The sequence below is a fragment of the Manacus candei genome, unplaced genomic scaffold, assembly GCF_025592945.1.
Source record: "Manacus candei isolate 608988 ecotype Guabito, Panama unplaced genomic scaffold, ASM2559294v1 h1tg000014l, whole genome shotgun sequence".
NCBI lineage: Eukaryota > Metazoa > Chordata > Aves > Passeriformes > Pipridae > Manacus > Manacus candei.
In genome coordinates this window covers 25,815,093-25,831,147 of record NW_026138062.1, presented here as the reverse complement: position 1 = coordinate 25,831,147, position 16,055 = coordinate 25,815,093, and the positions used below count along the sequence as shown (strand labels likewise).

General features: G+C 34.3%; 1 protein-coding gene across 1 annotated transcript in view; it reads left to right on the top strand.

Annotated features, from left to right (window-relative positions):
• DIAPH3 (diaphanous related formin 3) overlaps positions 1 to 16,055 on the top strand; it is a 204,700-nt gene that overhangs the window by 100,194 nt on the left and 88,451 nt on the right. The window contains exons 22-23 of the mRNA XM_051778911.1: positions 899 to 1,028; positions 14,491 to 14,615. Coding sequence (XP_051634871.1) covers positions 899 to 1,028; positions 14,491 to 14,615 — 255 coding nt within the window. The remainder of the gene's footprint in view (positions 1 to 898; positions 1,029 to 14,490; positions 14,616 to 16,055) is intronic.

The following is a 16,055-nucleotide window of genomic DNA, read 5'->3' as shown; positions in this document are numbered from 1 at the left end:
TGCCTTGATATTCAGATGTTGTACAAGTCTTAGTGCAACTGTGGCAGCCCTTTAGTACTTATGCTTACTTTGTACCTATGTGCACAAATTATATACTTTTCCTGCTATATTGTTTTATCTAGAAATAGTCCTTAAGTAGCAAAGAAACACTTTCATATGTGATGTCATTTTCTATTGGTCAAAATCTCTTTGATTTAGAAGGACAACTCAAATGGAAGACTACAACAGAAATGTATAGCTGAGTGTTTGCCAGTAGTCAATTGTTAGTGGTTTTTACACAAGTAGCTGCAAGTTTTAAAATGGCCAGGCTTAAAAAAAATGTGAGATGTATAAAGGGTTCAAAAAGGTTTATACTTAAGAGATTTTGAAGTCAACTTTTTAAACAATGAAATCTCTAAACTCTTATTTACTGTATTGAGAATTGATAACAAGAAGCACTTGTGCAGGCTGTGTAACTTCCACTGCCGAAATATTGTTAGGCTAGAGTTAATTTCATGCACGAGGAAACAGATCATGTAATGGAGTGGATATGTGCATTATGTATAGTTAGATTCTGCTGATTTAGCTCTGATTTTTTTTTTTAGGCTTTTATGTGTTTGTTCACAGTTTTGCAAATACTCCTGTATTGTTTAAATAATTACATTTTTAAAAGAGATATGTGTACTGTTTTTGAGTACTGAACTCAAATATGGCATAGAATTAAAAAAAAATTAGTCTGATCTTCTTAGGGGTTTTTAGCAAGGTGGGAAATTAAACAACCCATTACTTTGTTTTTTTTTTAAAAAAAACTACCACTTCAACAGTTTATTCTTACCTTTCTTGGATTCATAGTTAGTAATATATATTAATTATAAAAATGTATTTTTCTCAGTGTTTTTACATATTTTTTTTTTCCTAGCTGAGAGACACAAAGTCGGCAGATCAGAAAACAACATTGCTACATTTTCTCGTAGAAGTGTGTGAAGAAAGCTATCAGGATGTCCTGGATTTTGTTGAAGATTTTCAGCATTTAGATAAAGCTAGTAAAGGTTTGTGTAACTAACTAAAAGTTTTGGTTTTGATACATTAGAGTGTCTTGTGCGTGGAATGATGCTTGTTTTTTACAAAAAATATTTAAAAAATATACATTAATGGTCTATGTCATGGATCAGTAATTTGAGCTGCTGCGAATGGTCTTGAAGATACTTATTGTTTGGTCCTTTAACATTTACTACAGGATTTACCATTACATTTCTTCTAACATGTCTTCTAGAATCATGTTCCAAAATATATTTCTTTTAAAAGTTCTTTTCTATTAACAGAACTTAATTCCAACTTTCGTTCTTTTATACAGTAAGTGTATCACTCAGTGTCTTTTAATTTAGAAATGCAGAAAGGCTGGCATGCTGTCACTTAATTTTATTTTATTTTTTCAAAACATGGAACAGTTTTGTCTTCCCTGCATGTGTGTTCTTCATGCAACAGTAGCATTGAAAGTCTGGAAAAATTTTAGTGTTTCATCATGCAGTATAGAATATGGTAAATCTCAGTATAGAGATCAATGCATTTTTTTGCAATTAATTTTTTAATTAAGAATATCTTTTCCATATTTTATCACAGTTTAAGTAATTTAAGCAGACTAAGCACTGAGTAAGACATTAATGCTACCTCAACACTGTCCTACTCTGTCAGGAAAAAAAAATCAGATGACTGTCTTGGTTAATAATTTTTTTAGTTTATATCAGTTTGGAAAGTATCACTGTTTATCTAGATTGCTCTATGTAGCATCACTCTTATGTCTCAGTCAGTCTCCCTACCACAAATTACAACTTTGCAAAACCTGCTTCTGATGAAGAACTTGAGATACTGGTCCTTTACATAGAGTTCACTTCCTGGTGTCCTAGTTCTTAAAGTTTCCAATTTTACTTCGTGCACTATAACCACTTAAAAGTTCATTTACTTCTAAATAGCTGTCAAATGTTTCAAGCCTTTCACCTAACTGTTTGTACTGGAAGTAGAAAGAGTTTCTGCTGTGTATGAATTTAACGTTTTCATCATAATTTGCAGTGTTAACTGGTCACTGATTTTTTTTTTCATTACCATGATGCTATTGTCTGTATTGTGGTTGAATTTTTTATATCAGGCAGGAAAACTAAAATGTTTCTTATTAGAAGCCATTATTTTCAGCATAGACAGTCATCTTGTATGACTGACAGACACTTTTGACTGTCTTCTGGAAAACTTCTTGGATATAAAACACTGACCTTTCAAAGAGTACTCAGTAAAATTATCAGTTAGTCCAGATAGCTTTTTTAGCTATCTGCAAATGATTAGATGAATCTTTGATTTCACTCAGTATGTTGTAAGATGGAAATCAATGATCATGTTTTCAAGTTTATAAATTGAATTTGCTTCAGTGTATTATGAGATAAATTTTGCATTTCAGTTTTATTGTATGAAAAAGACAAAGACTTAGGATATTGTTAACAGGTTAGTGTATAGAGTGTTTGTTTATACTTGTTTCCTTACTTACAAAACTCCATTCTGTTTTGAAAGACTCCTGCTGCGTTGGAGTTTTGGAAAATGCAACAGATCACAGAGGCTGTAGCTCATGGGGTTTTTTAAAACTTTTTAGTCCTTCTGCAAAAATACCTTTTTATGAAGCAAGTTGATTTACTATGCACCAACTTTTGCACAGTAAATTTTTAATGAAGTGGATATTTTTGCTTGAGTTTACCAAAGGTCAGTTAAAAAAATGTCTGTGAATCTGTGGTTGTGTTCAGTCACGTCCAACATATGGTCTCATCTAACTTACTGATATGCTGATGAAGTCTAACAAATTGACTAAGAATGATTTGTATTGAGGCTTCTACAGAGAGTTGAGAAATTATAGCAGATATTACAAGCCATCATTATGGCTACTAGGGAGAGTGATAGAGGGGAAGTCATAAAAAATCTTTTATCTAGTCAAATATGCATATTCCAGAAAAAAATACTGGTTGTGGTAGAACAGAATTTGGTATCGAGGGTTTAGAGCATTTCCTCCATTCCTAGATACTGTACTTAGGGTTTAACAGGCATAATCCATCCTGGGTTGCTTTATTGGAGGCAGTTCAGACTTCCAGTAAATCTGGAAAACTACTGGATCCAAATGTTGCATGTAAGGGGTTACAGGCTCCTGATAGTACAAAAGGGAGGAAGTCAACCTGGGTTTTTCCTGTCATCTGATAGAAAGGTTCTGTTCACATATATGCTACTTTGTTCCTCAGAGTTGTTGGGTAAGGAGATAACATCCCTCTTTTCTGGTTTTGTATCATACTAATATAATGGTCAATTTTCCTGTGAGCCATATAGGTTGTATTTTGTTCCAGTTCTTGTTTCTAAATTCTTTTCTCTACCTTTTGTCCTCGCAAAGGTTAGGGCCTTGTATAGGTGGTGGAATGCCATTCCCTTCATGGTTTTGCTGAACTTTGTTCTCCGAAGTAATTTTTAAAAGTAATTCTGAAGAATAAATCAGCAAAGTTGGATAATAATATTCTATTCTCCCATACCTTTGTTGTAAGCTGGTTTTTATCGAGCTGATTCTATTCCCTGTCTGCATAGTCATGTGTTCAAATACAATAATTTCACATATTATATATGGCATAAAAGTATTATTTGTGAGTGTCCTTTAAATTATAAATCAAAATTAATGTGGTAGATGTTTATATGTCATTTGAACAATATTAACAGAAAACTTGACGCTGAACATACTGTATAAAAATGGAACTATACTATGCATTTTTTTGTTTTGGATTGATCACCTCAAGTAATTGTTGAGTCTTCTACAGGTTTCTCAAAACAAGTTATTAAAAAGATGCCTTTTTTTTTTTAATTCCTCCCTGACATAAGTGTCCTTGTATCAGCCAGCCCATTTGTAGCATGCCTCATATTTTTTTATTTTATACTTACTCATTTTTAAACCTTTTCTCTCAAGGTATTTCTTATTCAAAGTGGTGACCACTGGAACATTACAACATTCAGCAATTCATTTTCTTTTTATCCTTTTCAGAAAAAACATTCTTACTCATTTAATTTCATTAAATATTGTCCAGTGATTGTACAGTAAGCTGTTAAAATAGCTTGCAAGACTTTAAGAGAAGTGACAAGGTCTGTTAATTGTGAAGCTAACACGTATTTTTTAGTATTTCATAAATGATCAAGCATTCACAGTATGTAAATTAATCACTGAATTAGGAAAAAGATATTTTTTTAAATATAACTTATACAGGCAAGCAACAAGGCACATGTAACTTTTGAAAGTGTAGTTTACTTCAGGATATTTAATTTGGGGATTTTTTTGCATTATAAGCTAAAAGTTTTGTTTCTACTTTTGTAATACTGGAAGTAGATTTAATTCATTGTTATAGTACATGTACATTTTTACTTTGAAGTATAACAAATCCTGTTTTTTAAGTACTCGTAGATCAGCAGGAGGAACTTTCATTGCAGCTAATGAGCTTACTGATATGACAGTTCCTGAAGATTTATATAGTTAAAGCTCTTCTTTTATATAGTTAAAGCTCTTCTTTTGAACATAATGACTTTCCTACTTTTCTATTAGTGTTCCAGACACAAAATATTTTGGTAATTTAGTAAAATTTACTAATTTCTTATTTTATGATATTGTAAAGAATTAGATTGCATTTATCCAGGCTGCTGTTTTACTTGATTGACTCTAATTTGCTCAGACCTTACAGGTAATAGTCTATAATAACACTGTAAAACTGTAGATTTTTCTTCTTCTAAAAGACATTAACTCATCACAGCTTTACAAGCAATGTATCCATTTTCTCATTTTTGAAACTTTATTCAGTTTTTTTCATAGACAATTTCACTTCAAAATAAAAAAAAACTAGAAACCAAATTGTAAATGTGAAGTTTAATCTATATTCATGAAAAAGCAGGATACCTCCACCTACAATATTTAAAAACATTAGGACAGCATGAGATAAAAATATTAACATATATATGCATTCTGTTATTAACATATAAGTGTTCTATGTCACAAGGAAAGGCTTTTTTTCCTACTGGAGAATTTCTAAGTTAATGGTAAATTTCTCAATACTATTAAATAACATACTTATGCTATTCATTGCTTTGGCTTTTGTTTTGATGTGGGTCACAAATTCATAGGCTGTATTTTCAGGCCATCAAGATTGTTATGTTTGTTTGAGTTGTTTTTTCAGAAAGCTGTGCAAACTTCATGAGTTACTCCTTACTGTATTATACTCAGTCAGTACCAAAATCAAGAGGTAGTTCCACTATTTTGCAGATTACACAGATTTCTAAGTTCCTATAGCAGATTTACAGTACGAAATAGACTCATTGCGGAAGGTGAAAACCGAGACTGGGAAAATGAAGAACTGCCCACTGTAGAAGATGGCTTCTAGACCATTTAAGGAACTTTGAAGGTGTACAAGTCTACGGGACCTGACAAGATAAATGCATGGGTCCTGAGGGAATTGGATGAGGAAATAGTAACCCACTATTCATCATATTTGAGAAATGATGGCAGTCCAGTTAAGTTCCGGAAAAGGGGAAACATAACCTTCATTTTTAGAATAGGAAATAAAACAGACCCAGAGAACTACAGGTGGGTCACTCTCACCTCAGTGCCTGGCAAAATAATGGAGCAGATCCTTGTGGAAAGTGTGCTAAGGCACAGGGAAAATAATGAACTGTTTGATGACACCCAACATGGTTTCACTGAAGGCAAATTGTGCCTGACAAATTTGGTGGCCTTCTACGGTGGGGTTACAGTGATGGTGGATGAGGGAAGGGCAATAAATATCATCTACTTGGACTTGTACAAAGCATTTGACACTGTCCTGCACAACATCCTTTTCTATAAACTGGAGAGACAAGAATTTAATAGATAGACCAGTGAGTGGATCAAAAATTGGCTCACACTAAGAGATTTGCAGTCAATATGTCAATGTCTAAGTGTGGACCAGTGACGAGTGGTTTTCCTCAGGAAACTGGTATTGGGACTGGTGCTTTTTAACATCTTTGTCAGTGATATGGATGGTGAGATCAAGTTCCCCTCAGCAAGTTTGGCAACAGCACCAAACTGTGTGGTGCAGTCGACACACTGGAGTGAGGGGATGCCATCCAGAGGGACCTGGACAGGCTTGAGATATGGGCCTTGTGTGAACCTTATGAAGTTCAACAAGGCCAAGTATAAGGTCCTGCACCTGGGTCAGGGCAATCTCAAGCACGAGGTAGGCTGGGCTACATCAAAAGAAATGTGACCAGCACGTCGAGGGAGGCAATTCTGCCCCTTCTGCTCTTCTCTTGTGAGACCTCACATGATGTGGTGCATCCAGCTCTAGGACCCCTAACACAAGAAAGATGACCTGTTGGAGCAGGTCCAGAGGAGGGCCATGAAGATGATTAGAGGACTGGAGCACCTCTCCTGTAAAGATAGGCTGACAATTGGGGCTGTTCAGCCTGGGAAAGAGAAGGTTCCAAGGAAACTTTATAGAGCCTTCCAATACCTAAAGGGGCCTCAAGAGAGCTGGAGAGGGAATTTTGACAAGGGCATGTAGTGATAGGACAAGAAGGGAATGACCTTAAGATGAAAGAGGTCAGATTTAGATTAGATATTAGGAAGAAATTCTTCACAGTGAGGCTTGTGACTCACAGGAACAGGTTGCCCAGAGAGGTTGTAGACTCTGTTCATGGAGGTGTTCAAGACCAGGCTGGACGGGGCTTTAAGCAACCTGGTCTCATAGAAAGTATCTCTTTCCATAGCAGGGGGGGTGGAACTGGGTGATCTTTAAGGTCCCTTCCAACCCAAACCATTCCATGATTCTATGGATGGATAGCCCACTCAGAAATCTACCTCGAAAAATGTTTGTAGCTAGCAGGGCAACAATTTTATCATAGGTTTTGTTTTTCTTTAATTTGAGAATTCCTTTTTTAAAATGCAAAGTTCATTTCTCATTTTTTTTAATGTCATGTATGGGGTGTTTTTCTACCTCAAATGGTTGTTTTCAAGAATGATGGCTATGAATTATAAGCAGAAGACTTGCTACCAATCAGAAGTCCATTTTTAGAGGTCTTCTGAATGAAAAATCACTATTATTTGCACCTTTCAGAACTTCTAGTTTCTTGGTCTAAAATTCACTTGGTTGCATATCAAGACACCACCCAAGAATGATATAAAATGTATCTTAGGCCTTAGTTTATATGGAAAGAAACCAATGTTTTACATAGCTATTGAATACTCTTGTAAATTAGTTTAGAGGCAGCTAAGCAAACTAAACATTCCTTATAACAAGTGAAAAAACCCTGTACTTTGCTTAGTAAGAAAAAAAAGCAACAATGTTTTTAAAAATTGATTGCTCAAAATGGTGATTATATAAATGGCACTCAGAATAGAAAATACAAAATTTTATGGTTTAAGAGGTAAACAGTAATAGGAATAGAAGTTTTGGGTTGATTGAGTTTTCAAACAAGACAGTTATTCACTGTAAAGCCTTAAAATAAATGTTGAAGTATAACAAAGTAGTGGCATAGAATTCCCTATGGAAAAAGGGATTTGAGATACCATTGTTTAAAAGGAAGAAAAATTTTTTCAAAGTCATCTTTTTTTCTTTCTATTTGTTGTCGACTGAGAAAGTAGGTAATGTATTTAGCAACTAATTTTGCTTTATTATTGAGCACTAAGCAATAGAGGAAGTTGTAAATATTTGTCCATTAAGGCAATTCTTAGATTGGCAGTCTATTTCAAGCTCTAAATTGGGTGAAAGGCATTCTTTCACAAGATTGAAAAAGCTTGTTATTTTTGTACTACTGTTTTTTTTTTAATTATTTGAAAATTACTTGTTTTTTTCAATATTGAAAATCTCGGGCTAAAAATATATATCAGTTTACCAATGCATCACCTAAGACATAAAAGTGTGCCAGTCCAGCATTTAAGATAGCATATCTGGGGCATTGAATATATTTGCAAAGGAAATTCATGGTGATATGGTTTAAGTGAACATTTAAATATTTCTACAATTTTGTATTTATTCATGTTTGTTGCACTGCTGTCTCTACCTCTAACAGATCAGCAACTCTTGCTCTATTGGGACATAAGTCCTGTACCAGCACACTACAGATTTGCCATATTTTTACATATTCTAATCTGAATAGTTTTATAATAAAATGAACTTTTTGAAAATAAGTAGCTAAACACATCACTTTACACCTTGTCAGGTTTTTTTTTTTGGGGGGGGGGTGGGTTTTTTGTCTGAGTGCGTTACATGATATAAAAATTCTGGCTTTAAGAGCCAGTGGAACTTCTACAATACTGTTGTGTGTTGCACATAATCTCTTTTAATGTTTGTGGCTATAAATTGTGCACAGTAGTGTTATGTGGCAAGTTGGTTTAAGATCTGATTACACAACGAACTACCACAATGTAAATGAAATACTCCATTTCTTTAGGACATTGAAATATATGCATCTTTTACAAGCATGAATTAGCAAATCAAATATAAGAAAGAATTTGAGTATTTGCACATTTTTAGCAAAATGGTGCTTCAGTTTCTAATATGATATTGAAGTGTGTCAGTAATCTATTATTTATCATCTTGTGCTGGTCCATGAGTTAAGTTGTGGATCACAGCCAATCCCTGGTGCGGTCCTTGCGTCCTGAGTTGTAGACAGTTCGATCTTTAAGCAGATCAAGATTCAGATAAAGCTGTTCAATACTACTAATTTCATGCTTATTCACCTGAGTATAAATGTCTGGATGTTACTGAAAGATTTCATTAATGTATGATGTTTTAAGTGTTAGTGAGATTAAGACAAAATTATATACTCTGGAGGGGAAAAATGTGGATATCTCCTAAAAGATGAGGAAAAATCAAGTGAGTTATGCAGAAATCAGTTGCAAAAAAGTGGTGAAAAGGACAATATAAAAAAAAGAAAACCTAAATGCACTGTGTAGATGTTTAGAATCCTGAAGATGCGAAAGCTGAATTTTAATAAGTAGAGAAGTGCTGCAAATGCATATATATGTATATGTAGACTTATGTGTCTTGCTACCTTTACACTTCAGGGAGTTTGATCTTACAGTGATTAGACTGGGTAGAAGACTGATAATCTTGTGACTTTTAAAGTTTTATTTTAAACTTCACTAGAATGATATTCATTACCATTTCATGCTAATGGTTCATTCTGAATCAGTATTAATCACTCTCACTGCATATTCAAAGCAGTTAGTTATTAACAATCATACCATAAATTAACTGTGAATATACAACATGCAGCACAGTACTTTGTGGGTCCCCAAGGATCCAGGTGATGAGGCTCAAGAGCTCTTCCGAGAGGGAAGCTGCAACTGATGCAAGAGTCTTCTTTTCCTTCCCTCCTCTGAATTTGGTTCCTTCTTTTATAAAATGCTTTCAGCTCTTGGCAGCTCTTAGTCCATCACTGTACCATATCACTATATACTGTGCAACACTGGGAGATATTGATCCCTGTGCTGGGGTAGGTGCTGTATCCTGTTACTTGGCCATTTTTTCTCCTTGCCTTAGCAGCTGCTTCTTTATTTCAGTAACAATCTGGTGACAAATAACTGACCATCAGTGAATTGTTTGTCATTCAAGTGTTTCTGTTTTCAGCTTTTTCCCATATTTTCAAGTTCTGAGCTTAAACGCTATATTATAAAAAGAGATGTGGTGTCAGACAGCATTTCACCAAGGATACTCGAAGTATAACAAGTCCAACAGGCCAGGACTCTTGTGTAGGTGGTATAGGGCACAGTTGGCATAAGGTCCAAAGGCCTATGATGTTAATATTATTACTAGTGAACTGGGTACAAAAATGCTTCTACATTGCTTACCAATTACACTACATTAGTGTGTTCATATTTGAAATCAAAATAGGAGACAACTAATTAAATTCTCCTTGGAGAGCTGTTTTTTTTTTCACGTGTGCAGCTGAAGTCTGCTATGTCTACAGAAGGGAGCGTCTGAGGGCTCATGAGCCAGTGGAAAAAAAGGATCTCAAAAGCCGTTTGTATGCATATGTTAGACACATACACACGTGGAAGAAAGGGGGAAAAAAAGGCAATAAAACCAGAAAATGGCTATAGAGACAAGTGAAATCGTCATTTTGGGAGAAATAAAGCATAAATATTGTATTTTCAGCACTGTGTGACACTCAGTATATCACAGGATCTTATGCTACTGTTAATGGATATTTCAATGGCTATTTTAGATCTTTGCTGGTGTTTACAGAAACCTCCAATATTTTGCCTCTGGAATATTTCTTTGTTAGTGCTCTAAATCCACCCAAAAATACAGGTGGGGGTTTTTATTGTTGGTTATTGAGCTTTTTTTGGCTACACTTTGTCATTTAACTTTATTTTTAAATGCTACATCAATAATGTGCTGACAATTTTAGAGAATTAGTTAGTAAACTCCATCAGTCCACTATGAAGTTTGCATGGCAAAAGCAATAGTATATTTCCAGAATTTTCTTTATAATGTGGTATAGTTTTCTCTATGGGACTAGAGGTCAGCTTGTCACTGTCACTCACTCAGAATAAAGGGACCAGAATAGGGACCAGAATAGCACAAGGGAAGAAAAACACCTGTAGGCAAGAGGAAGAATCTCATGATAAGGAGATTGTGACATCACAGCAGCATGTAGGATTTCTGAAATATCAGCTGAAAAATCTGATGCCAAAAGTAGCAGAAGGTTTACAACAATAGAAATAAGAGAGCACATGGGAAGTACTGCTTCACATTAGAGAATTATTTCTAGTGTTTAAGACGAAACAGGTATAGTCTAAAAAATAAATGAAACACTTTTAATTTTAAGCACGAATAATGATTTGGGGATGGGGAAGAGGAGAGCAAAAATTCTTCACAGAAATTTGTCGAAAGAAAAAAATTAGAGTACTGTATTCTCGTATTGTAAATACCAGTTTAATTTTCTGCATTCTGACATAACTGAGTTAAAACTAAAAGTTTGCTAAGTACATTTTTTACCAAGTTTTGCTGTGGCTATAATGATGTTGTGTGACTGCAGAATATTTAAGAAACTGAGGAGAAAAGCATGATTTGGGCAATTCCACATCTCTTTATCTGACTTTACTGATATCAAAGTTCATAGAGGAAAGAATAATCAAACATGGAGGTTAATGACGGTAGCATAAAATGAAAATAAATTTATTGGTAGTAGACTAATCTGCTAGCTTTGACTATTAATTTCATTTTTTTCAGTCCCATGAAATCTATGTTGACTTCAGTAAAATACTTGATATTATGTAAAATGGGAGATTACTTATTAGAATAAAAAGTAGAAGAAACAAAATCCTGTCTAAAAGGAATATGACTAAAAAATTATGAAATTGTGATATTTCACCAGTGAGTGTGTCTGACATAGGGTTAGATAGTTTGCCAGATGAGAGTATCATTTGGTTGTCGTCACTGAATAATCCTGCGGAAGCAGAGTAAAAGAAATTTGATAGCATGAAGTACAAGATCATGCATCTTGATACTGTAATAAGAGCTTTGGTCAAGAAAAAAAGAATGTTTTATTGTAAGTTAGTCAGGTAAGGTATTCTGAGGAAAACTGTAGAAATAGTAATGCAGTGTAATAGTGAGTCATCACCTGAAATACTATGCAGAAATATTTTAAAACAGAAGTAGGTGAAGAGGTTTCTACAATAATTATGGTGTTGTAAAACCTGATTCAAGAGTGGAAGCTTTAACAACAAAGTTGTTATAACCATAAAAAGCAGACAGTGAGAAAATCTAATTATTGCCTATAAAAATATCAGGAGCCATTTTGAAAAAGGGATATGAGAGTTTAGAGGATATAAGTAGGGGATTGTTTAGGCACACATGCATTTTACTCAATGAACAGCTTGGTTTTGTGGGCTCACTAATATTCAAAAACACAGGTTTTGACTTTGTTTCTAAACTAGCATGTGAGTTGCACACTTCAGTTTGGCTTGGGTTTATTTCTGAATCTGGATAAGGGGTCAAAGTTTGGCAGGAGAAGAAAAAAACTCCCTTTCTTCTATGTCTCTTCAAATTTTATACCATGTCTTTTAGAGGGACAAAATGGGAAGGTTGGCAGGTATTTCATGTGATCTTTTTATGGAAGAGTTGACTATATTTACGGGTTTGATTTTTTTTTCCATCTATTTTCACTAAATTGAAAGCTGCAAAGACAATAATACCAAGCTTAATAGCAGCATATTGTGAACTAGCCTCTCCTTGAGGCTGTCACCAGGCACATAGTCTTAAAGGAAAATATATCTAATAGTTACGCACTGCTGAAATCAAAATGTTCCATTTTTAAGTTGAAGAACAACCTAAGATCATGACAGAGGAAAAAAATACTCTTCAGAACAAGACTGAGATTTAAAGATTCTTGACCAAATATGTAACTGTTCAGCGTCAAAAGAACTGAAGTACTTGAATAAAAAATTGGCTTTGCTGGAAGCAAGAACTCAAAAATTTCTTGTATCGAACCTGTTAATTGGCTCTAGGCCAGTTGTTTTGTTGAGTTTTTTTATCTAGGTAAAAGACTGTACCTGTTACTCAGCTACTACCTGCAACTGATGTAGAGGATTTTTTGGTGGACTGGGTTTTTATACTGTTTTTAAACATGTCTACTTGCCGTGTTTCATCATTTTGTTATTCTGTAAGTATATCACTAATTTATACTGTGAACTCCTTATTCAAGACTAATGGTATTGTGAAGAGTCTTATCAATAGTTACATTAGGCACAAGTTGTATTCTGTTTCTTAGCAGCTTTCTAAGTAAATCAGTATCTTAAAATTGTGTGTGCCTAACTTTCAAAGGTTTCTTATGACAGCAGAAGTATGACTTTATATTAAAATCAGGTTTGTCTCTGGAACCAGTGAAGACTGAAACTTATCTTAGTTAACATTGTCAGCTTCCAATTGTAGCTTTGCTTCCCAAGCAAGGCAGTTTCTTAACTACTGAAAAGAGCTGACTTACCTGGTGATGATTTGCATGACTGATTCCTCCGTGAAAATATGCATCTCTAATATACAGTTGGGAAACAGTGCTTTTGAGTAACCAGAGACTTTTAAAAATGGTGATTATAAAGCAAATGAAGAGTTATAAATTATAACATGAACATATATTTTTATTCCCTCTTTTGAAAAATTGCCTGCATGTTGTTTGGGCTTTTTTGTTTTCCTTCTTTTAGGTTGCATTAGCAATTTAACAGATTGCCATGGATCATTTTATAGTTGTGTTAACCTTTCTGCAATGAATGGGATTGTAGTTGCTATGCAACATTTTACTCTAGTAGTTTGGGGACTCTGTCAGGCTTCTATGAGAGAAGGATGTGTTCATTGTCTGTATTTTATATTTTCCATCACATAACTCTACTCAGTAGACAAAATCACGGATCTCTACAGATTCTAGTAACATCATAGGGACACAGACTTTCTCCAGGGATTTTTTTTAAATGAAGTTGAAAGTAACTATATCTTTACAGATACAGTATATTATGAGTAAAATAATTTTTAAAAAAGTAATTAGACTAGAATTCACAGTCCGTTCTTACCTCTTTATTATTGTTCCTATGGAATAGATTTAAATGTGAAGTTGACTTCATAAGCAATCAGGAAATAATTTTTTATTGATTGCACTAATATAGCTCTAAGATAGAATACACACTAACGAGTCATCCTCTGTTTACTCTTGTGATCCTGATATTTTAATCAACTTTTACAGATCAACCCTTCAACTTTGCATGCATTGATTCAAATGTATGAAAGTTTTATTTCTTTTTTCCTGAAGAAAAAAAATTTGCACCTTCTTTACATCCTTCTGTAAATCCCTGATGTTTCAGCTCTACTCCTTACTTTTTCTAAAGTCCGTGAATTGCTCTGTTGTACTCTCTCAAGTGCTTGGCAAACACCTTCGTTCTTACAAATTCTACTGGTTTTTTTTACCACAGATGTTTTCAAATTGGGGAACTGAGTTTTGGGTTTCATGCATGGGTGTTTAGTAGCCCCATTTTCTCTGTGTTTTGAGACTCTGCTTCATGATTTTCCTTACAAATGTTCTTTTTTTCTGTTTTAACAGAATGTGATTGAAAAAAGCTTTGTGATTCTTAGAATAGCTTCAGAACTTGTCCTTTGGTTAATTAGAAGAGATAGACTGGTATTTGTATATCTCAGGTTATTTAAAACAGACTGTTAATTGCAATGCTAAACCTTAGTCATAAAGATAAATAAAATGCAGCATTCAAACAGCATACATCTAATCAGAAAAGGCAACTGAATAAGTGAAGGGAGCTGACCGTTGTAGAGTGACCCCATCATTTTGTCATTTCTTTAGTGTGCTTTAATTTCAGAATTAAAAAATGTAGTATGCTGATTTGGGTAAGGTTTTAACTCATGTATCTAACTCATGTATTTTGCAAACCATGATTTTTGTTTAGTGTGTTAACAGAATGAATGTTCTGTATTTTAGTCTCAGCAGAAAACCTGGAGAAGAGCCTTAAGCATATGGAGAAGCAACTCCAACAGCTTGAGAAGGATTTGCAGACTTTTCCAGTTCCTGAAGATAAGCATGATAAGTTTATAGCAAAAATGTCAATATCCTTTGGAATGCTCTTAAAAAACAAAACAGAAGAAAAATCCCCAAGTAATTTAACTGCATTGCTTTAAACTTTAAATTTCTTTGCATAATTTCTGTCTAGTTTGTGTCGTGTGTTTTTGAAAAATCTAACTTTTTTTTCCCTCTCAGAAACTTAAAGACATGAAGAGTCCAATTAAAGGATTCCTCTATAGTGGAATGAATGAGTAGAAAAATGCTTACTGTCAGATTTTACTCTGTGTATAAGTTTCACAACTTAGTGAAAAGTAGTTATAATAGGATTGTTAAGGACTCTAGTGTTAAGTTATTTTTTGATGTCAGAACATCTTGGAAAAATATGTCTGTCACCTTGTGTCTATTTGTTTTCTAGTGTATGGATTACCACTGTGAATGTTTTTGTACGTGCAACCACAAAACCAGAAGATTTCTCTTATTTCAGAAATTGGACTCATAGCGCGCAAAGTGTTTTCAGGTCTTATTTTTGCCAAAATACCTTTTCTCACTATTTATTCCAAATCCTGCCACCTACTTCACTGCCTCTCTCTTTCATAAGAACACCCTGTGACCTGAAGATAATTAATTAAACAGAAAAATCCCATTCTTTCACTTAAACCTCCCTAGCAAATGTTGATCATATATGCTTGGCACTGAGACTAATCTGGAAACAAAAATATCAGCAGACAGATTGAAATTTGCTCTGCAGACATGGTTAGGTTATTACCTAGCTGGAAGACTACTCTGTTACATACAAAGGCGGGGGGACTCAGGGCACAGTCCTCTTGATTACTATTAAATGAAAGATGGCAAGCGACTCTGAGGCATAGTGGATATACTGGTTCTTCCTACATCAGGACCAGTTTTGTCTTCATTAGATTAGCTGCAACCAGTGTTTGCAACTTAGCTTCAGGCCTTCTCTGGACAGTATGGGTTATCTTAACCTTTCAGTGTTGCTACTAATTTTTTGTAAGGTCAAGTATTTTGTTGTTGAGGTTATTCTGTTTATTGTTGTTGTTGCTGACTTTTCTTTACCAGCTCAATGTGTTTTTAAAAGATATGTTGTAACCCACCAGCATGCTATCTCTAAAATATGAAATGCAAGTTTTGTCCCCAGAGAAACTGATAGCATAATAGGAGAACTAGGAGATGGGACCTGAAGGCAAGAGGTAAAATATTGCCATGAGGTTAGAGGAAAATATATCCATGAGAGCTTTCAGAGAATTTTCAGAGAATAATGCTTTGTTAAGAAAATGGCATGTAGTCTAGGAAGTTAGAATGGGAAGGGCCTATTAAAAAATCTAACCTATGAGAAAGGACAGGCTCTTCTTAATCCGTTAGAATAGAATAGACTGTTTCAGTTGGAAGGGACCAACAATGTTCATGTAAACCAAAATGATTGTGATGTAGGCCATAGCCATAAAGCTAAAATTTGGTTTTTACAT